Here is a 24,206-nt window from a genome sequence, read left to right on the forward strand (position 1 = left end):
TTTGCACTAAGGATGGCTGAGCGGAGGTCTTGGCCGAAATATTTACATTACATTTTTACTTTTTCATTGACTGGAAATATACTCGTTGTTTCTTCTGCTCGAGTTTTTTCTTATCTTGTTATTTGCATTTGGTTATGTGAGTAGAAATGCCCCTATTGATCCGGGGGGGGGGCACCAAATATGGGCATAGCGTCCCTAGGGAGAACACGTGGTTAATGGGGTCAATGACCTCTTTTTTCCAAGGTCGATGTTGTTGTTGTTGTAAGTGCACGCTCTCAGCGAATGTCAAGGTCGATTTATTTGTTGTTGTTGTTGTAAGTGCACGCTCTCAGCGAATGTCAAGCTCGATTTATTTGTTGTTGTTGTTGTAAGCTCTCAGCGAATGTCAAGGTCGATGTTGTTGTTGTTGTAAGTGCACGCTCTCAGCGAATGTCAAGGTCGATTTATTTGTTGTTGTTGTTGTATGCTCTCAGCGAATGTTAAGAGTTTCCAGAAATAGAAAACAGTTAGATCACATGTTTCCTTCTCAGCCAATCAGCGAGTCGCTTACATACCCCTTCTCAACCAAACAGAGGGCTGGTTACAAATTAGCGGCGACGAGAATATGAGGAAAGGATTTTTGCTATAGTTTTATTAGTCTGTGAATAGAATTCAAAGGAGTGAGAAGAACAGTTTTGACTTTACTCATCGGGATATATATTTGTGCTGATGATGACGAGTGGAATGTTTACCCTATTAGAAGTAGATAGTGGAGTTGATGGTAAAAATACAAGAGCACCTAACATTGCGGTGGAAATCACGAAAGGATCACGACTTTGTCTGGAATGGGATGAAGTATATGCAAGATATGTGATATCCTTGAGCAAATTTAAAATGGAGGATCAATTATGTTTCGCCGCTAAAGTTGATATAGCACATGTGAATAGACTTCAATGGGCTTTAAGTGCATTAGTGAAACATATCGAAGACAATGAACACTATCGCTAGATGTACATGCATAGTATTATTGTTGTAATACTTATTCAATAAAATTGTTTCGAAATCGAAAATGTTCCCTTTCTTTTCTGATTATGTTAGGCTAACGAATCAGGATCAGTCTAGAGTCAGCAGTCAGAGTGAAAGGATTGAAAAATGAATAAATTTGGGTTTAGGAGGGACATTAAGAAAGTAACTTGCTCTGAAATGGCCTTTGAAAAGTATTTCTTGGTGGTGAGGTATCCAAAAAGCTGTAAAGTATAGTTGTGGGTGAAAAACATATGTGCTTCAAGTTGGAAAATGGGTTTAGAAGGGACATTAAGAAAGTAACTTGCTCTGAAACGGTCATTGAAAAGTATTTCTTGGTGTTGAGGTTTCCAAAAAGCTGTAAAGTATAGTTGTAAATGAAAAACATAAGTATATAATGTTGTAAAATGGGCTAATGAGGGAAATTAAGAAATTAATTTGCTCTGAAACGGTCTTTGAAAAGTATTTCCTGATGTTGAGGTTTCCAAAAAGCTGTAAAGTATAGTTGTGAATGAAAAAGATAAGTATTTAATGTTGTAAAATGGGTTTAGGAGGGGCATTAAGAAATTAACTTGCTCTGAAATGGTCTTTGAAAAGTATTTCCTGGTGTTGAGGTATCCAAAAAGCTTTAAAGTATAGTTGTGGGTGAAAAAGGTAAGTACTTCAACTTGTAAAATAGGTTTAGCATGGACATTAAGAAAGTAACGCTCTGAAATGGTCTTTGAAAAGTATTTCTTGGTGTTGAGGTATCCAAAAAGCTGTAAAGTATAGTTGTGAATGAAAAAGATAAGTACTTCATGTTGGAAAATGGGTTTAGGAGGGACATTAAGAAAAGAACTTGTTCTGAAATGCCTTTTGAAAAGTATTTCTTGGTGTTGAGGTATCCAAAAAGCTGTAAAGTATAGTTGTGGGTGAAAAGATAAGTACTTCAAGTTGCAAAATGGGTTTAGGATGAACATTAAGAAAGTAACTTGCTCTGAAATGGCCTTTGAAAAGTATTTCTTGGTGTTGAGGTATCCAAAAAGCTGTAAAGTATAGTTGTTGATGAAAAACATATGTGCTTCGAGTTGTAAAATGGGTTTAGAAGGGACATTAAGAAAGAAACTGGCTCTTAAACGGTCATTGAAAAGTATTTCTTTGTGTTGAGGTTTCCAAAGCTGTACAGTATAGTTGGATATGAAAAACATAAGTATATAATGTTGGAAAATGGGCGTATTAAGGGAATTAAGAAATTAACTTGCTCTGAAACTTTCTTTGAAAGGTATTTCCTGGTGTTGAGACTTCCAAAAAGCTGTAAAGTAGAGTTGTGAATGAAAAAGATAAGTACTTAAAGTTGTAAAATGGGTTTAGGAGGGACATTAAGAAAGTAACTTGCTCTGAAATTGTCTTTGAAAAGTATTTCTTGGTGTTGAGGTATCCAAAATGCTGTAAAGTATAGTTGTGGTTGAAAAAGGTAAGTACTTCAACTTGTAAAATAGGATTAGAATGGACATTAAGAAAGTAACTTGCTCTGAAATGGTCTTTGAAAAGTATTTCTTGGTGTTGAGGTATCCAAAAAGCTGTAAAGTATAGTTGTGAATGAAAATCATAAGTACTTCATGTTGGAAAATGGGTTTAGGACGGTCACTAAGAAAAGTAACTTGTTCTGAAATGCCTTTTGAAAAGTATTTCTTGGTGTTGAGGTATCCAAAAAGCTGTAAAGTATAGTTGTGGGTGAAAAGATAAGTACTTCAAGTTGCAAAATGGGTTTAGGAGGAACATTAAGAAAGTAACTTGCTCTGAAATGGCCTTTGAAAAGTATTTCTTGGTGTTGAGGTATCCAAAAAGCTGTTAAGTATAGCTGTGGGTGAAAAAGATAAGTACTTCAAGTTGCAAAAAGGGTTTAGGAGGGACATTAAGAAAGTAACTTGCTCTGAAATGTCTTTCGAAAAGTATTTCTTGGTGTTGAGGTATCCAAAAAGCTGTAAAGTATAGTTGTGGGTGAAAAAGATAAGTACTTCATGTTGGAAAATGGGTTTAGGACGGTCACCAAGAAAGGGGAATTAATTTTTTGTTTCTAAGGGGAAGGTGGGGAAGAGATATATTGATTGCGTAATCGAAGGGAGAGAATTCCCGAGAAATTGATTACACAATCGGTAGAACCCTATCAGGAGGTCGTGACGGGGGTCCATATATGGACATAGAATGACCTAATCGACTAGGACAAATGGATTTCTGAGAAATTGATTACATAATCAGTAGATCTCTATCAGAAGGTCATGACGGGGGTCCATATATGGGTATAGAATGACATAATCGACTAGGACAAATGGAATTCTGAGAAATTGGTTACATAATCTGTAGAACCCTATCAGAAGGTCATGAATAGACTCCAAGCAATACTTTTCAAAAGGCATTTCAGAACAGGTTCTTTTCTTAGTGACCCTCCTAAACCCAAGTTCCAATATGAAGTACTTATCTTTTTTATCCACAACTATACTTTACAGCTTTTTTGTTACCACAACACCAAGAAAAACCTTTCAAAAGACATTTCAGAGCAAGTTACTTTCTTAATGTCCCTCCTAAACCCTTTTTGCAACTTGAAGTACTTATCTTTTTCACCCACAGCTATACTTTACAGCTTTTTGGATACCTCAAAACCAAGAAATACTTTTCAAAGACCATTTCAGAGCAAGTTACTTTCTTAATGTTCCTCCTAAACCCATTTTGCAACTTGAAGTACTTATCTTTTTAACCCACAACTATACTTTACAGCTTTTTGGATACCTCAACACCAAGAAATACTTTTCAAAGACCATTTCAGAGCAAGTTAATTTCTTAATGTCCCTCCTACACCCATTTTTCAACATTAAATACTTATCTTTTTCATTCACAACTATACTTTACAGCTTTTTGGATACCTAAACACCAAGAAATACTTTTTAAAGACCATTTCAGAGAAAGTTACTTTGTTAATTACCCTCATAAAGCCATTTTTCAGCTTGAAGTACTTATCTTTTTCACCCACAACTATACTTTACAGCTTTTTGGATACCTCAACACCAAGAAATACTTTTCAAAGAGCATTTCAGAGCAAGTTACTTTCTTAATGATCATCCTAAACCCATTTTGCAACTTGAAGTACTTATCTTTTTCACCCACAACTATACTTTACAGCTTTTTGGATACCTCAACACCAGGAAATACCTTTCAAAGACCATTTCAGAGCAAGTTACTTTCTTAATGTCGCTCCTAAACCCATTTTCCAACATTAAATACTTATCTTTTTCATACACAACTATACTTTACAGCTTTTTGGATACCTCAACACCAAGAAATACTTTTCAAAGACCATTTCAGAGCAAGTTACTTTCTTAATTTCCCTCCTAAACCGATTTTACAACATGAAATACTTATCTTTTTCATTTACAACTATACTTTACAGCTTTTTGGATACCTCAACATCAAGAAATACTTTTCAATGACCATTTAAGAGCAAGTTACTTTCTTAATGTCCCTTCTAAACCCATTTTCCAACTTGAAGCACATATGTTTTTCACCCACAACTATACTTTACAGCTTTTTGGATACCTCAACACCAAGAAATACTTTTCAAAGGCCATTGCAGAGCAAGTTACTTTCTTAATGTCCCTCCTAAACCCATTTTCAACTTGAAGTACTTAGCTTTTTCACCCACAACTATACTTTACAGCTTTTTGGATACCACAACACCAAGAAATACTTTTCAAAGACCATTTCAGAGCAAGTTACTTTCTTAATGTCCCTCCTAAACCCATTTTCCAACATGAAATACTTATCTTTTTCATTCACAACTATACTTTACAGCTTTTTGGATACTTCAACACCAAGAAATACTCTTCAAAGACCATTTCAGAGCACTTTCTTTTCATAAGCTCCCTCCCTCACTCCCTGTCCTTTTTGAAGTAGTTATATTTTTCAACCACTACTCTACATGACCGCTATTGGGATACTTCAACTGCGATACATATTTTTCAATGACAAAAACATTTCAATCACCATAATTTATGTCCATCCAAAAACAATAATCAAAATTGAAGTACTTATCTTTTTCATTCACAACTATACTTTACAGCTTTTTGGTTACCTCAACACCAAGAAATACTTTTCAAAGACCATTTCAGAGCAAGTTACTTTCTTAATGTCCCTCCTAAACCCTTTTTCCAAGTTTAAGTAATTATCTTTTTCATCCAAAACTAAACTTTAGAGCTTTTAGGTTCCATCACCACCCAGAAATATTTTTAAAAGACCATTTCATAGCAAGTTACTTTCTTATTTTTCCTTCTAAACTATTTTTTCAATTATGAATAATTATGTTTTTCACCAAAGATTCAACTGGCCAGATTTTTGTTTAAATAAACACCTAGAAATACTATTCTAAGACCCAGTCAGAAATAGCTCTTTTCATAATGCCCATCCTAAGCCCATTTTGCCACTTGAAATACTTGTATGTTTACTTTACACATATACTTTATAACTTTTTGGAAGATTCCAAATAAAAACATACTTTTAAATTAATATTTAGTAGCAAGATACTTTCTTAATTTCATTCCTAAAACCATTTCAAACACGAACTACTTATATTTGTCTTCCACAACTCTACTTTACAGCTTTTTGGATACCTCAACACCAAGAAATACTTTTCAAAAATCATTTCAGAGCAAGTTACTTTCTTAATGTCTCTTCTAAACCCATTTTACAACTTGAAGTACTTATCTTTTTCACCCACAAATATACTTTACAGCTTTTTGGATACCTCAACACCAAGAAATACTTTTCAAAGACCATTTCAGAGCAAGTTACTTTCTTAATGTCCCTCCTTAACCCTTTTTGCAACATGAAGTACTTATCTTTTTCATTCACAACTATACTTTACATCTTTTTGGATACCTCAACACCAAGAAATACTTTTCAAAGACCATTTCAGAGCAAGTTACTTTCTTAATGTCCCTTCTAAACCCATTTTCCAACTTGAAGTACATATCTTTTTCATCCCACAACTATACTTTCCAGCTTTTTGGATACCTCAACACCAAGAAATACATTTCAAAGACCATTTCAGAGCAAGTTACTTTCTTAATGTCCCTCCTAAACCCATTTTTCCACTTGAAGTACTTATCTTTTTCATCCAAGACTATACTTTAAATCTTTTTGGTTACCTCAACACCAGGTAATAGTCTTCAAAGACCATTTCAGAGCAATTTACTTTCTTAATGTCCCTCCTAAACCCATTTTCCAACTTGAAGTACTTATCTTTTTCATTCACAACTATACTTTACAGCTTTTTGGAAACCTCAACACCAAGAAATACTTTTCAAATACCATTTCAGAGCAAGCTACTTTCTTAATGTCCCTTCTAAACCCATTTTACAAGTTAAAGTACTTATCTTTTTCACCCACAACCATACTTTACAGCTTTTTGGATACCTCAACACCAAGAAATACTTTTCAAAGACCATTTCAGAGCAAGTTACTTTCTTAATGTCCCTTCTAAACCCATTTTCCCACTTGAAGTACTTATATTTTTCACCCACAACTATACTTTACAGCCTTTTGGTTACCTCAACACCAAGAAATACTTTTCAAAGACCATTTCAGAGAAAGTTACTTTCTTAATGTCCCTCCTAAACCCATTTTCCAACTTAGCTTAGTTTTATTTAGAGTTCTAGTTTAGTTTAGTTTTAGTTAAGAGTTTAGAGTTTTACCAAAGAGTCTTAGCTTAGAGTTTTAGTTAGAGCTAAAGTTTAGTTTAGTTAAAGTTAAGAATTTAGAGTTTTAGCTTAGTGTCATAGCTTAGATTTTTACTTAAAGTTATAGTTTGGTTAAGTTTTAGTTAAGAGTTTCGAGTTTTAGCTGAGTCTTAGCTTAGAGTTTTTGTTAGAGTTCTAGTTTAGTTTAGTTTTAGTTAAGAGTTTAGAGCTTTAGCTTAGAGTCTTAGTTTAGAGTTTTTGTTGAAGTTCTGGTTTAGTTTAGTTTTAGTTTAGACTTTTAGCTTAGACTTAGAGTTTCAATTAGAGTTTTAGCTTGGTTTAGTTTTAGTAAAGAGTTTTGAGTTTTTATCTTAGAGTCTTAGCTTAGTTTTATTTATATTTCTAGTTTAATTTAGTTTTAGTTAATAGTTTTAGAGTTTTACCATATAGGCTTAGCTTAGAGTTTTAGTTAGAGTTAAAGTTTAGTTTAGTTACAGTTAAGAATTTCGATTTTTAGCTTAGAATCATAGCTTAGAGATTTACTTAAAGTTAGAGTTTGTTTAAGTTTTAGCTAAGAGTTTAGATTTTTAGCTGAGTCTTAGCTTACAGTTTTTGTTAGAGTTCTAGTTTAGTTTAATTTTAGTTAAGAATTAGATGTTTTACCTTTGAGTTTCAGTTAGAGTTCTAGTTTAGTTTACTTTTAGTTAAGAGTTTAGTGTTTTACCTTAGAGTCTTAGCTTAGAGTTTTAGTTAGAGTTCTACTTTAGTTTAGTTTTACTGAAGAGTTTAGAGGTTTAGCTTAGAGTCTTAGCTTAGAGTATTTGTTAGAGTTCCAGTTTATTTTAGTTTTAGTTAAGAGTTTAGTGTTATTAGCTTGGAGTCTTAGCTTAGAGTTTTTGTTGAAATTCTAGTTTAGTTTAGTTTTAGTTAATAGTTTAGAGTCTTAGCTTAGAGTTTTTTTTAGAGTTGAAGTTTAGTTTAGTTATAGTTAAGAGTTTAGAGTTTTTAGCTTAGAGTCTTAGATTAGAGTTTTATTTAGAGTTCTAGTTTAGTTTAGTTTTGGTGAAGAGTTTAGAGTTTTAGCTTAGAGTCTTAGCTTAGAGTTTTAGTTAGAGTTAGTTTAGTTACAGTTAAGAATTTAGATTTTTAGCTTAGAGTCATAGCTTAGAGTTTTACTTAAAGTTATAGTTTGGTTAAGTTTTAGTTAAGAGTTTCGAGTTTTAGCTGAGTATTAGCTTAGAGTTTTTGTTAGAGTTCTATTTTAGTTTTAGTTAAGAGTTTAGAGTTTTAACTTAGAGTCTTAGCTTAGAGTTTTTGTTGGAGTTCTAGTTTATTTTAGTTTTAGTTAAGGGTTTGTTGTTTTACCTTTGAGTTTCAGTTAGAGTTCTAGTTTAGTTTACTTTTAGTTAAGAGTTTATTGTTTTACCTTAGAGTCTTAGCTTAGAGTTTTAGTTAGAGTTCTAGTTTAGTTTTATTTAAGATTCTAGATTTATATATTATTTTATGATAATATTCTTTTTTTTATTTTTCTATTTTATTTTCTCTTTATTTAAGATTTTATAGTTTTTATTTTAGATTCTTATATGATAGTTTTTGTTGTTTGTCTATGTTTTTTGCTTTTTATTTAAGAGTTTTATCTAAGAGTCTTATCTTAGAAGTTTAGCTAGAGTTGAAGTTTAGTATAGTAATAGTTAAGAGTTTAGAGCTTTTAGCTTAGAGTCTAAGCTTAGAGTTTTACTTAGAGTTCTAGTTTAGTTTAGTTTTAGTTAAGAGTTTAGAGTTTTATCTTTAGAGTTTTACTTAGAGTTATAGTTTAGTTTAGTTAAGAGTTTAGAGTTTTATCTTAGAATCTTAGCTTAGAGTTTTTGTTAAAGTTCTAGTTTAGTTTAGTTAAGAGTTTAGAGTTCTACCTTAGAGTCTTAGCTTAGAGGTTTTATTAGAGTTATAGTTTAGTTTAATTTTAGTTAAGAATTTGATGTTTTACCTTTGAGTTTCAGTTAGAGTTCTAGTTTAGTTTACTTTTAGTTAAGAGTTTATTGTTTTACCTTAGAGTCTTAGCTTAGAGTTTTAGTTAGAGTTCTAGTTTAGTTTAGTTAAGAGTTTAGAATTTTAGCTTAGGGTCTTGGCTTAGAGTTTTTGTTAGAGTTCTAGTTTATTTTAGTTTTAGTTAAAAGTTTAGAGTTTTAAGCTTAGAGTCTTAGCTTAGAGTTTTTGTTGAAGTTCTAGTTTAGTTTAGTTTTAGTTAGTAGTTTAGAGTTTTAGCTTAGAGTCTTAGCTTAGAGGTTTTGTTAGAGTTTAAGTTTAGTTTAGTCATAGTTAAGAATTTAGAGTTTTTAGCTTAGAGTCTAAGCTTAGAGTTTTACTTAGAGTTCTAGTTTAGTTTAGTTTTAGTTAAGAGTTTAGAGTTTTATCTTTAGAGTTTTACTTAGAGTTCTAGTTTAGTTTAGTTTTAGTTAAGAGTTTAGAGTTTTATCTTAGAGTCTTAGCTTAGAGTTTTTGTTGAAGTTCTAGTTTAGTTTAGTTAAGAGTTTAGAGTTCTACCTTAGAGTCTTAGCTTATAGTTTTACTTAGAGTTGAAGTTTAGTTTACCTATAGTCAAGGGTTTAGAGTTTTAGCTTGGAGTCTTAGCTTAGAGTTTTAGCTTAGTTTAGTTTTAGTTAAGAGTTTAGAGTTTTACCTTAAAGTCTTAGCTTAGAGTTTTATTTAGAGTTCTAGTTTAGTTTAGTTTTAGTTAAGAGTTTTGAGTTTTACCTTAAAGTCTTAGATTGGAGTTTTAGTTTCGTTTAGTTATAGTTAAGAGTTTATAGTTTTAGCTCAGAGTCTTAGCTTAGAGTTTTAGCCTAGAATCTTAGCTTAGAGATTTAGTTAGAGTTGAAGTTTAGTCCAAACTAGCATAACCACAAAATTACACAATATTGCATAGAAATACCAAAACCATAGGTAAGATTAGGTTAGGTTAGGTTAGAGGATAGGTTTCTCCACGTTTAAGTTAGGTTAGATTAGGTTAGCTTATCATGAGCGCTCATGATAAGCTAACCTAATCTAACTGGTACAAAGTCGACATGGGGGGGATTTTCCGGCGAGTATGGTTAGGTTAGGTTAGGCTAGTTCAAGTTAAGTTAGGTTGGGTTAGGTTAGCCTACGTACGCGCGCGTACGTAGGCTAACCTAACCTAACTTAACCTATCCTAACTTGATCTAGCCTAACCTAACCTAACCATACTGGCCGGAAAATCCCCCCATGTCGACTTTTTACCAGTTAGATTAGGTTAGCTTATCATGAGCGCTCAAAATAAGCTAACCTAATCTAACCAAACTTAAACGTGGAGAAACCTAACCTATGGTTTTGGTATTTCTATGTAATATTGTGTAATTTTGTGGTTATGCTAGTTTAGACTAAACTTCAACTCTAACTAAATCTCAAAGCTAAGATTCTAGGCTAAAACTATAAGCTATAACTCTTAACTAAAACTCTAAGCTAAGACTCTAAGTTAAAACTATAAACTCTTAACTATAACTAAACGAAACTAAAACTCCAATCTAAGACTTTAAGGTAAAACTCAAAACTCTTAACTAAAACTAAACTAAACTAGAACTCTAAATAAAACTCTAAGCTAAGACTTTAAGGTAAAACTCTAAACTCTTAACTAAAACTAAACTAAGCTAAAACTCTAACTAAAACTCTAAGCTAAGACTCCAAGCTAAAACTCTAAACCCTTAACTATAAATAAACTAAACTTCAACTCTAAGTAAAACTCTAAGCTAAGACTCTAAGGTAGAACTATAAACTCTTAACTAAACTAAACTAGAACTTCAACAAAAACTCTAAGCTAAGACTCTAAGATAAAACTCTAAACTCTTAACTAAAACTAAACTAGAACTCTAAGTAAAACTCTAAAGATAAAACTAAACTCTTAACTAAAACTAAACTAAACTAGAACTCTAAGTAAAACTCTAAGCTTAGACTCTAAGCTAAAAACTCTAAATTCTTAACTATGACTAAACTAAACTCTAAACTATTAATTAAAACTAAACTAGGCTAGAACTTCAACAAAAACTCTAAGCTAAGACTCTAAGCTAAAAACTCTAAACTCTTAACTAAAACTAAAATAAACTAGAACTCTAACAAAAACTCTCAGCTAAGACTCTAAGCTAAAATTCTAAATTCTTAACTAAAACTAAACTATAACTCTAAATAAAACTCTAAGCTATGACTCTAGGGTAAAACACTAAAATCTTAAATAAATGTAGAATAAACTAGAACTCTAACTGATACTCAATGGTAAAACATCAAATTATTAACTAAAATTAAACTAAACTAGAACTCTAATAAAACCTCTAAGCTAAGACTCTAAGGTAAAACTCTAAACTCTTAACTAAAACTAAACTAGAGCTCTAACAAAAACTCTAAGCTAAGACTCAGCTAAAACTTGAAACTCTTAACTAAAACTTAACCAAACTATAACTTTAAGTAAAACTCTAAGCTATGACTCTAAGCTAAAAATCTAAATTCTTAACTGTAACTAAACTAACTCTAACTAAAACTCTAAGCTAAGACTCTATGGTAAAACTCTAAACTCTTAACTAAAACTAAACTAAACTAGAACTCTAAATAAAACTCTAAGCTAAGACTCTTAGCTAAAACTCTAAACTCTTAAATATTACTAAACTAAACTTCAACTTTAAAAAAAAATCCAAGCTAAGACTCTAAACTATTAACTAAAACTAAACTAAACTAAAATGTCAACAAAAACTCTAAGCCAAGACTCTAAGCTAATAACACTAAACTCTTAACTAAAACTAAAATAAACTAGAACTCTAACAAAAACTCTAAGCTAAGACTCTAAGCTAAACCTCTAAACTCTTAAGTAAAACTAAAATAAACTAAAACTCTAACAAAAACTCTACGCTAAGAATCTAAGTTAAAACACTAAAATCTTAACTAAATGTAGACTAAACTAGAACTCTAGCTGAAACTCAATGGTAATACAACGAATTCTTAACTAAAACTAAACTAAACTAGAACTCTACCAAAAACTCTAAGCTAAGACTCTAAGGTAAAACTCTAAACTCTTAACTAATACTAAACTAAAGTAGAACTCTAACAAAAACTCTAAGCTAAGACTCAGCTAAAAATCTAAACTCTTAACTAAAACTTTACCAAATTATAACTTTAAGTAAAACTCTAAGCTATGACTTTAAGCTAAAAACCTAAACTCTTAACTGTAACTAAACTAAACTTTAACTCTAACAAAAACTCTAAGCTAAGACTCTATGGTAAAACTCTAAAACTCTTAAATAAAAATAAATTAAACTAGAACTCTAAATAAAACTAAGCTAAGACTCTAAGCTAAAAACTCTAAACTCTTAACTAAAACTAAACCAAACTAGAACTCTAATTGAAACTCTAAGTCTAAGCTAAAACTCTAAACTAAAACTAAACTAAACTAGAACTTCAACAAAAACTCTAAACTAAGACTCTAAGCTAAAACTCTTAACTAAAACTAAACTAAACTAGAACTCTAACAAAAACTCTAAGCTAAGACTCAGCTAAAACTCGAAACTCTTAACTAAAACTTAACCAAACTATAACTTTAAGTAAAAATCTAAGCTATGACACTAAGCTAAAACTCTAAATTCTTAACTCTAACTAAACTAAACTTTAGCTCTAACTAAAACTCTAAGCTAAGACTCTTTGGTAAAACTCTAAACTCTTAACTAAAACTAAAACTAAACTAGAACTCTAAATAAAACTAAGCTAAGTTGGAAAATGGGTTTAGAAGGGACATTAAGAAAGTAACTTGCTCTGAAATGATCTTTGAGAAGTATTTCTTGGTGATGAGGTAACCAAAAAGCTGTAAAGTATAGTTGTGGGTGAAAAATATATGTACTTCAAGTTGGAAAATGGGTTTAGGAGGGAACATTAAGAAAGTAAATTGCTCTGAAATGGTCTTTGAAAAGTATTTCTTGGTGTTGAGGTAACCAAAAAGCTGTAAAGTATAGTTGTGGATGAAAAGATAAGTACTTTCACTTGTAAAATGGGTTTAAGATGGATGCTAAAAATGCGGCTTGCTATGATATTATCATTGGAAAGTATAGCTTTTCGGTGTGGTATCAGAAAGGCTGTGAAGAATTGATTTTAGGGAAAAAGATAATCATTTCATGTGTGAGTCGAGGCGTAGAGGTTTCAATAAGAACTTTACATTCTTTGGTATCATAAATTAAAATCATTTCTTGGATTTTATGTATCAAAGAAGAAGTAAAGTCAATTTTTGGGTGAAAATGATAAGTACTTAAAGTTGGAAATTGGTTTAGGAGGGATATTAAAAAAGTAACTTGCTCTGAAAAGGTCTTTGAAAAGTATTTCTTGGTGTTGAGGTAACCGAAAAGCTGGAAAGTATAGTTGTGGGATGAAAAAGATAAGTACTTCAAGTTGGAAAATGGGTTTAGGAGGGACATTAAGAAAGTAACTTGCTCTGAAATGGTCTTTGAAAAGTATTTCTTGGTGTTGAGGTATCCAAAAAGATGTAAAGTATAGTTTTGAATGAAAAAGATAAGTACTTCATGTTGCCAAATGGGTTTAGGAGGGACATTAAGAAAGTAACTTGCTCTGAAATGGTCTTTGAAAAGTATTTCTTGGTGTTGAGGTATCCAAAAAGCTGTAAAGTATAGTTGTGGGTGAAAAAGATAAGTACTTCATGTTGAAAAATGGGTTTAGGAGGGACATTAAGAAAGTAACTTGCTCTGAAATGGCCTTTGAAAAGTATTTCTTTGTGCTGAGTTTTCCAAAAAGTTGTATAGTATAGTTTTAGAATACAAATATAAGTACTTAATATTGGAAATTGGTTTAGGCGGGTAATTGAGAATGATACCGGATCTTACATTGTATTTTAAAAGAGTTTCTTGATGTTGAGGTTACCAAAAAGCTGTAAAGTATAGTTGTAGAGGAAAAAGATAAGTACTTCATGTTGGAAAATGGGTTTAGGAGGGGCATTAAGAAAGTAACTTGCTCTGAAATGGTCTTTGAAAAGTATTTCTTGGTGTTGAGGTATCCAAAAAGCTATAAAGTATAGTTGTGGGTGAAAAAGATATGTACTTCAAGTTGGAAAATGGGTTTAGGAGGGACATTAAGAAAGTAACTTGCTCTGAAATGGTCTTTGAAAAGTATTTCTTGGTGTTGAGGTATCCAAAAAGCTGTAAAGTATAGTTGTGGGTGAAAAAGATAAGTATTTCAAGTTGTGCCTTAGGTTTAAGATTGAAACTAAGAAATTAACGCTCTGAAACGTTCTTTGAAAATTATTTATTGGTGTTGAAGCATCCAAGATTCTGTACAGTAAAGGTTTGCATGAAAAAGACAATCACTTCAAGTGGAAAAACTATTTTAGGAGGGGACTTATGAAATTAGCTTGCTCTGAAATGGTCTTTGAAAAGTATTTCTTGGTGTAGCGGTTACCAAAAAGCTGTAAAGTTATGGTTGTGGGTGGAAAAGATAAGTACTTCAAGTTGGAAAATGGGTTTAGGAGGGACATTAAGAAAGTAACTTGCTCTGAAATGCTCTTTGAAAAGTATTTCTTGGTGTTGAGGTATCCAAAAAGATGTAAAGTATAGTTGTGAATGAAAAAGATAAGTACTTTATGTTGGAAAATGGGTTTAGGAGGGACATTAAGAAAGTAACTTGCTCTGAAATGGTCTTTGAAAAGTATTTCTTGGTGTTGAGGTATTCAAAAAGCTGTAAAGTATAGTTGTGAATGAAAAAGATAAGTACTTCATGTTGGAAAATGTGTTTAGGAAGGGCATTAAGAAAGTAACTTGCTCTGAAATGGTCTTTGAAAAGTATTTCTTGGTGTTGAGGTATCCAAAAAGCTGTAAAGTATAGTTGTCGGTGAAAAAGATAAGTACTTCAAGTTGCAAAATAGGTTTATGAGGGACATTAAGAAAGGAACTTGCTCTGAAATGGTCATTGAAAAATATTTCTTGGTGTTGAGGTATCCAAAAAGCTGTAAAGTATAGTTGTGAATGAAAAAGATAAGTACTTCATGTTGGAAAATGGTTTTAGGAGGGACATTAAGAAAGTAACTTGCTCTGAAATGGTCTTTGAAAAGTATTTCTTGGTGTTGAGGTAACCAAAAAGCTGTAAAGTATAGTTGTGGGTGAAAAAGATAAGTACTTCAAGTTGCAAAATGGGTTTAGGATGAACATTAAGAAAGTAACTTGCTCTGAAATGGTCTTTGAAAAGTATTTCTTGGTTTTGAGGTATCCAAAAAGCTGTAAATTATAGCTGTGGGTGAAAAAGATAAGTACTTCAAGTTGCAAAAAGGGTTTAGGAGGGACATTAATAAAGTAACTTGCTCTGAAACGGTCTTTGAAAGGTTTTTCTTGGTGTTGTGGTAACCAAAAAGCTGTAAAGTATAGTTGTGGATAAAAAAGATAAGTACTTCAAGTTGGAAAATGGGTTTAGGACGGTCACTATGAAAAGAACCTGTTCTGAAATGCCTTTTGAAAAGTATTGCTTGGAGTCCATTCATGACCTTCTGATATGGTTCTACAGATTATGTAATCAATTTCTCAGAAATCCATTTGTCCTAGTCGATTACGTCATTCTATATCCATATATGGGACCCCCGTCACGACCTTTTGATAGGGTTCTACTGATTATGTAATCAATTTCTCAGAAATCTATTTGTCCTAGTCGATTACGTCATTCTATGTCCATATATGGACCCCCGTCACGACCTCCTGATAGGGTTCTACCGATTGTGTAATCAATTTTTCGGGAATTCTCTCCCTTCGATTACGCAATGAATATATCTCTTCCCCACCTTCCTCTTAGAAACAACAAATTAATTCCCCTTTCTTGGTGACCGTCCTAAACCCATTTTCCAACATGAAGTACTTATCTTTTTCACCCACAACTATACTTTACAGCTTTTTGGATACCTCAACACCAAGAAATACTTTTCAAAAGGCATTTCAGAGCAAGTTACTTTCTTAATGTCCCTCCTAAACCCATTTTGCAACTTGAAGTACTTATCTTTTTCACCCACAACTATACTTTACAGCTTTTTGGATACCTCAAAACCAAGAAATACTTTTCAAAGACCATTTCAGAGCAAGTTACTTTCTTAATGTTCATCCTAAACCCATTTTTCAACTTGAAGTACTTATCTTTTTCACCCACAACTATACTTTACAGCTTTTTGGATACCTCAACACCAAGAAATACTTTTCAAAAGACATTTCAGAGCAAGTTATTTTCTTAGTGACCGTCCTAAACCCATTTTCCAACATGAAGTACTTATCTTTTTCATTCACAACTATACTTTACAGCTTTTTGGATACCTCAACACCAAGAAATACTTTTCAAATACCATTCCATAGCGTTACTTTCTTAATGCCCATTCTAAACCCATTTTACAAGTTGAAGAACTTACCTTTTTCACCCACAACTATACTTTACAGCATTTTCGTAACCTCAAAATCAAGAAATACTTTTCAAAGACCATTTCAGAGTAGGTTACTTCCTTGATGTCCCTTCTAAGCACATTTTCCACCATGAAGTACTTATAATTTCCACCAAGCTTTCCAAAGTTAAGCTGTTTTGTTAAATCATCAGAAAGAAATAATTTTAAAAGACAATATCAGAGCACGTTAATTTGTTAATGTCCCTCCTAAACCCATTTTCCAACTAGAAGTACTTATTTTTTTCACGCACAACTATACTTTACTGTTTTTTGGTTACCGCAACACCAATAAATACTTTTCAAAGACTATTTCAGAGCAAGTTACTTTCTTCATGCCAATACTAAACCCATTTTACAACATTAAATACTTATATTTTTCATTTACAACTATACTTTAAAGCTTTGGAAACCTCAACATAAGGAAATACTTTTAAATGACAATTTCAGAGCAATTTTCTTTCTTAATGTCCCTTCTAAACCCATTTTTAAACTTGTAGCACATATCTTTTTCACCCACAACTATACTTTACAGCTTTTTGGATACCTCAACACCAAGAAATACTTTTCAAAGGCCATTTCAGAGCAAGTTACTTTCTTAATGTCTCTTCTAAACCCAAATTTATTCATTTTTCAATCCTTTCACTCTGACTGCTGACTCTAGACTGACCCTGATTCGTTAGCCCTAACCAGAAAAGAAAGGGAACATTTTCGATTTCGAAACAATTTTATTGAATAATTACAACAATAATACTATGCATGTACAATTAGCGATAGAGTTTATTGTCTTTGATATGTTTCACTAATGCACTTAAAGCACATTGAAGTCTATTCACATGTGCTAAATCAACTTTTGCGGCAAAACATAATTGATCCTCCATTTTAAATTTGCTCAAGGATATCACATATCTTGCATATACTTCATCCCATTCTAGACAAAGTCGTGATCCTCTCGTGATTTCCACCGCAATGTTTGGCGCTCTTGTATTTTTACCATCAACTCCACTATCAACTTCTAAGAGGGTAAACATTCCACTCGTCATCATCAGCACATATATATATCCAAATGAGTAAAGTCAAACTGTTCTTTTTCTCACTCCTTTGAATTCTATTCACAGACTAATAAAACTATAGCAAAAATCCTTTCCTCATATTCTCTGCGCCGCTAATATGTAACCAGCCTTCTGATTGGCTGAGAAGGGGGATGTAAGCGACTCGCTGATTGGCTGAGAAGGAAACATGTGATCTAACTGTTTTCTATTTCTGCAAACTCTTAACATTCGCTGAGAGCGAGCCCAAAACAACAACAACATCAAATGCTGTTTCCTATTTCTGGACACCTTCACATTCGCTGAGAGCATACAACAACAACAACAAATAAATCGACCTTGACATTCGCTGAGAGCGTGCACTTACAACAACAACAACATCGACCTTGACATTCGCTGAGAGCATACAACAACAACAACAAATAAATCGACCTTGACATTCGCTGAGAGCGTGCACTTACAACAACAACAACATCGACCTTGACATTCGCTGAGAGCGTGCACTTACAACAACAACAACATTGACCTTGGAAAAAGAGGTCATTGACCCCATTAACCACGTGTTCTCCCTAGGGAGGCTATGCCCATATTTGGTGCCCCCCCGGATCAATAGGGGCATTTCTACTTATGTGTGGGGGAGAGCCACGGGGCTGTTTCCTCCATCGCAAGATTGTTATTTTTCCCCGTAATCTTTAATATGGGTAATCATTTTTATTGGGGGGGGGGAATAGGGGTTCATATCCAGATAGTCAAGGGGAATGGGATATGTAATAGTTTTCTTCTCCACATTATTAGGGGGCAACTGTCCCCTCCCCTTGCCCCCACCTCCAAAATAACGGCGCCCTTGCGTGTATTTTAAATAAGATTACTAAATATTTCTCTTTCAGACAATGTATAATGTATCCACGACTTCGAGCAAGGATCCTGAATATGTTCTTAGTGAATTGAAGCGGGCTCTTCAAAGCAAAGGAATCGAAATCAAACAAAAAGGGTAAGTTATTCTTTCGTTTTTTTTTTTGTTTTTTTTTTAGATTCTTAATCTAATTGTTTATTTTGTAGATTCTCTTTTACATAGAAGTAATCACCGTCGGAAGAAAGTAAATATAACATCTTAGTAAACCTAAATGTGTGTTGCTTTTTTTCAATTCATGCAGCAATTATTGTATTTTTTTAAAGCTATCCCAGACTGTCGTATAAGGCAGTGGCAGGGAACAATATTGATTAGAATCACCCCCCTCCCTCCTATCTACTCTAAATTTTCAGGCCAAATTTTAGAAAATTTTCATTTAATTAACAAAATTTCAAAGCAAAATATGACAAAAAAAATTAAAGTTGATTAAATTCGATATAGTTACTTTAATTATCAAGAAATTGTGACGGAGATATGGGAAAAATGATAATTTCAGATTCAATTTGCTTATATTTACTGCCAACTAAGCTATCTACTTTATTTTAATAAAAGTAAAATATCAAAAATTACAAAATTATTATAGCTGTTAGATTATTTATATGAAATTTAGCGCCCCTAAAATTTCTGCGTCCGTTGGAAGGGCCCCCCCCCCCCAAAGAAAATTCGACATTGAAATCAGGTACTTCGTTAAGTATATCGCAGGTTTAGTATAAGTACTGCGAGATGATCTTGAGAAAATTTCTGTGGGCCTCTTTTCAAATTTTAACAATTGCTTTCAAAGTATAGTCTCACAAATATTGCACGCCTATGTTTAGAGAAGGCTATTATCTGTACCTAGAAAAAAAAACAACTAACAACCTGCTAGACGATGAGGGGAAACTGGCAAAGCCTCAGCGGTTCTAAATATGTTGGCTATACCGTTGGGTTTCAGCATCGGCACTGTTCCTGTTTTTTCAGAAAAACAGGAACGGAAAAAAACAGAACAGAAACAGAAACAGGTCTGTCAAATACAGGTGACCTGTTTCTGCTTTCTGTTTTGTTTGTGGGAAAAACCGAAAATAGCTGTTTTTAAAAAAAAAAAGCTTTTTTTCCTCTTTTTAAGATTTGTACACTGTCGTCTATACTGGGTGAGTTATACGCTGTAATTCCCAAGCTTTCATAAAGAAACCACCCCAAATCCACTAATCCATCTTATTTTTAATCAACTACATGTGCATAGAATACGACCCCGACTGCACGTCCAGACGGCACGATTTCGTAAGACTGCACGTCCAGACGGCACGTCCAGACGGCATAGAATACGACCAGACGGCACGATTTCGTTCTTGCCGTCTAAAGATGTGAAAACAACAGAGTATGAAATAAAAGGAACAAACTTTTATTTCAAATACAAAAGCACAACAGCTTTGACTAAAACGGAAAACAAACTGAAGTTCAAACTTTGAATTTGTCATTTAGAAACGTTCTTATTCGAGTGTTCAGTTGTTCTTGCACATTGGATTGCTTGCGCTAACCATACTAAAATACGAATTTCTTTGGTTCTTGGGGTCGGGATTGTATACTTCCGGTTAGGGGTTTTTGACCATGGCGATTTCAATTGTGTACTTTTTGTTTTTATCCAGTGCTATTTTCGAGAGGTTTTGGGTTTTTTTTTCGAAAATAAGGGAAATTTGTTTTTGTGCTAAGATTAACTTTGAAGTTTAATGAAGGTAATAATTAACGTTGCTGAATCAGCATCAAATAATTTTTGCAGTGAATGGCTTTTCCAAAAACACATTTTTTTTATTTTCAGTTACTATAGGCCAAGATTTGCTCTTTACTAGGTTGCAGCTACTGATGCACCCATGGTGTCTGATAAATCACTAGAGCCACCTTTTCTACTGGCTTGTACTATAAAGCCCTTTCCACTTCTTTGCAAACTGCCCAGCCTTGTTTATTTTATTCTAAGATCTAAGGTAACAGTACTGCAAGCTTCTGGCTCGGTTTTGGACCAGCTTTAAAGTTAATATTGAGCTACAGGTTCTCAATCTCCGGAGGATGTCTTGTAGTTAGACTAGAACTTCTTCTTAGCTGAAAAAGCATTAGTTACAAGAGCTAGCTAAATAAAATAAAGAAAAAACTATGTCTCTAGTCCTGCCTCCAGAGTCAGATGTAGTTTCAGCCCACTCATCACCTGCACTTTCTACATCCAACTTGTCAGGGTCTTCCATATCAGACGCGGTAGTAGCAATAACCTCATCTATGACATCGGGTAGACCATCTTCGTCTGCTTCAATTTCTTGCTCTCTACTTGAGCCTTCTTCCAGTTCATCATCATTGTCATTCAATTCACATTCAACAACTTGCTCTGCATCCATTTCTCCCCATAACTTGAGAGCATTGGCTACATAACGGTGAAGGAGTTGACCAAAGCATGAAGACCTTTCAATCCCCCCAAGGTAGCAAGCTTTAACAATAGCGTAAACGTAAGCACTTGGTTAAACGAAAAAAAAAGAAAACAGGTAAAAAAAAAAGCAGAAACGGGAAAAAACAGTTTAACAAAAAACAGAACAGAAACAGGTCCGACAAAAACAGATGTCCTGTTTCTGTTTTCTGTTCTGTATTTTTTTTTTTTTTTTTTTTTTTTTTAAAAAACAGAAATAGAAACAGGTTAGATACAAACAGAAACGGTGCCGATGCTTAGTTGGGATGGACTCATCGAGTTTTCTGACCTTCAAATGACAGCGCCTACAAAGTTTATAAATATGTTTGAGTTGGTAGCATATAAGCGGCGACATCTTGGTAGACTTTAGGGCTATATACATAAATGTTTTTTTACTAGTGAATACTTTCTACCTGTAACAATAAATTTGCTGCCGAGCCTTTTTTTTGGTTGATTAGGAAAGCAAATTTATTATTATTAAATAATAAATTATCTTAAACATAAACTAATTTATTAGTCTGTTATATAAACATATCTTATATATAAACATATCTAAATTTATGTTATCTTGACATAGACTTAGGACTATGTACATAACTGTAAAGATTACTCGGTTTTTTATCTTCAACTCGTTTTGAAAGAGTTTTTTTTTTAACTCGTGAATACTTTCTATCGGCAGTAATAAATTGGTGCCGAGTCTAAAATAAATCTAAAAGTAATCCAGTAAAATCTAATTAGGCCTAACCTTTAGTGAGCATAATATTATTTCTAATTGTTGAAATATGGATCTTTTATAATACTTGATTTAACTGGGTGGGGGCACATTTGTCCGCTTTTGTTGGGATGTATGGGATGTTGGGATGTCATTTTGATAAATCAGCTTTTTCATAGTCTACAAGGCATTTCAATAAGGCAAACAGTATCATGGGGAAACAAGTTGAAACCTTCAGGGAGTGCTGAAAGGGCCAAGTGGACCTCAGGTTTTTACTTGGGGTGAGGGAGAGAGTTAATTCGAAAAATACTATGTTTATGTAGGTTATCAGAACTGCATATCTGTAATATTTCTAACAGGTTGGGCGATGGATGGAGTTGTAACCCCTCCTGGGAGGACAAGTGGGCCGGAGGACTTCATATTTTATGTTGGGTGAGGGAATGGACTAGCAGGGGTGGATCCAGGATTTTTTAGGGGGGCGCAAAATAGGTTGATCTGAAAAACTTGCGTTAGGACAAAGTTTAATTAATGCAAACTTGCGTTATTTAAGTAAATTATACTCTTTAGACTACGTTACGGGGTGCGTGCCCCCTCGCCCCCCCCGCTCTGGATCCGCCACTGTGGACTAGAAAATGTTTTTTCTCGATTCTCAATTAAGTTTTTGAATTATAAAATCCTATGGGACTTAAAATCTATCCACGGTTAAATAAAGAGGTAAATCAAAAGACACTCTTGTGTTGCAAGGTTACCATAGTAGCATATATAATAGTGTTTGGGATGAAGTTGAAATCTTCAGGGAGTATTAGGGGGGGCAAGAGAACCTTGAATTTTGACTCTTAGAGAAGGCAGACTTGGGGAAGGGGGCTAATCGCTTCTATCTCCAATACGCCTTAAAGCTTTTGTACTATAAGCCATCGTGGAACTAAATAATTAAAGTTGTGTTCAAGTTGTTTGAAGGTTGTACTGAAAGACAGAGACTGTTTTAGGGGAGGGACAGAGGGGGTAATTTCCCCAGGCGCAAAAACTTTAGGGGCGCAAAATTTCAAATACATAATCTAACGGTTATAATCATTTTGTATTTTTCGAAATTTAATTTTTATTAAAACAGAGCAGAGGGTGCAGTTGGAAGTAAGTATAAGCAAATTGTTTCCGAAAATGTCATTTTTTTTCCCGTATCTTCATCACCGTCCCTTGAAAATAAAAGTAAGTAGACCGAATTTAATTAGTTTTAATGTTTTTTTTTGTGATATTTTGTGTTTAAATTCTGTTAGTAAATGAAAGTTTTGTTAAAATTTGGCCTGAAAATTTATGAGACAGGGGGGCGGGATGCTAATCTAAATTTTGCCACAGGCGCAAGAGAGGCCAGAACCGGCACTGATTGAAGACAATATATACTGTAAACATTTCCTCTTTTGCCATTATTAATTAAAAAAAAAAAAACTGTCCGAAAAATAGGTTTTTCGACGAAAACTAAAGGCTATTTTAAACTTAAGCTCAGCAGATACAAATACCTGCTAAAATTGAAACTCAAAACGACCAGAAATTACTATTAAAGAATAAGTGAAACCCAAAACGAACCGAAATTAAATAAACAATCATAGGAAAAGACATACAACAAGTAATAATATAAATGAATAAATAGATCTTAAAGCGAGTAATGCTTAGATGGAATTTGAAAATCAAGCATAAAACGAAAAAAAATATTTTGCTATTGAAGTATAAATGAAACTTAAAACGAACAGAAATTAAATAAACAATCCACGCAAACAAACATACAATAGATATTAATGAAAATGAATAAATAAATTTTAAAACGAATTGAACTTTAATTGAATAAGCCAATCAATCAGGAAACAAACAAAAATCCCTACAGACAAGAGGTTGGGTTTTGCCTCCTTCTCTCAGTGTAAAAGTCTTAAACCTACAGCCTCATTGGAGCTTTATAGACAACGAATTTTACTACAAATATTTTCTTTTGTACTTAATATTGAAAATAAACATTAAAATTATAGTACAATTTTGAACTGATGGGCTTTTAGCAATTAATATCATTGTACATCAAATTTTCAGTTTAATTTATTAGTTCTTTCTAAGTTGGTCAAGAGGATTATAGTTTCACTACAAACAAGAGTTTGGATACTACCCCCTTCCTTAACTGTAAATAAAAACCAAAAGTTTACTGCATCATTGGCGCTTCACTGAAAACGAATTATATTAAAAATATTTTCTTTTCCAGTTCTTACAGCATTGAAAAAAAAAATTAGAGTAAAATAACTTCTTGAACTGATTGATCTTTCAACAACTAATATCATTATATATCAAATATTCAATTTGATGTTGTTTATCAAACAGTTCGTGGTAATGAACTGTAAGTAATGAGCGACCCGGCTCAATAGTAACCGAAACTCTAAAAACCGGAATTTTGATACCCATAGATACATCAATAGAATCATATTTTTATGCTGATTTCAAATATATAAGTTTCATTAAGTTTAGTTTTACCCATCAAAGGTTACGCGCCTGAGAAAATTTTCCTTATTTTCGGAAAAGGGGAAACACCCCCTAAACTTTAATGAAAATCACACAGTCGGATTCAGCGTATCAGAAAACCATACTTTAGGAGTTTCAAGCTCCTATCTGCAAAAATGTGGAATTTTACATTTTTGTCAGAAGAAAGATCACGGTTGCGTGATCTTTCACGCAACCGCGATCTTTACGCGATTATATATTCTTTACGCGAATATTTCCGTTTACGCGATCACGTAAACGGAAATATTTTTTTCCGTTTTAAGCTTGATTTTCATATTCCATCTAAGCATTACTCGCTTTAAGATCTATTTATTCATTTATATTATTACTTGTTGTATGTTTTTTCCTATGATTGTTTATTTAATTTCTGTCCGTTTTGGGTTTCACTTATTCTTTAATAGTAATTTCTGGTCGTTT

At 33.0% G+C, this 24,206-nt stretch overlaps 1 protein-coding gene across 2 annotated transcripts in view; it reads left to right on the forward strand.

Annotated features, from left to right (window-relative positions):
* The window catches only part of LOC148951923 (maternal embryonic leucine zipper kinase-like), a 208,035-nt gene that overhangs the window by 123,931 nt on the left and 59,898 nt on the right, over nt 1-24,206 (forward strand). For both annotated transcript variants that reach the window (XM_089089398.1, XM_089089397.1), the window contains exon 12: nt 18,104-18,207. In XM_089089398.1, coding sequence (XP_088945524.1) covers nt 18,104-18,207 — 104 coding nt within the window. The remainder of the gene's footprint in view (nt 1-18,103; nt 18,208-24,206) is intronic.

Source organism: Artemia sp. Qi Xiang Cuo, chromosome 5 (assembly GCF_049724085.1).
Source record: "Artemia sp. Qi Xiang Cuo chromosome 5, ASM4972408v1, whole genome shotgun sequence".
Lineage (NCBI taxonomy): Eukaryota > Metazoa > Arthropoda > Branchiopoda > Anostraca > Artemiidae > Artemia > Artemia sp. Qi Xiang Cuo.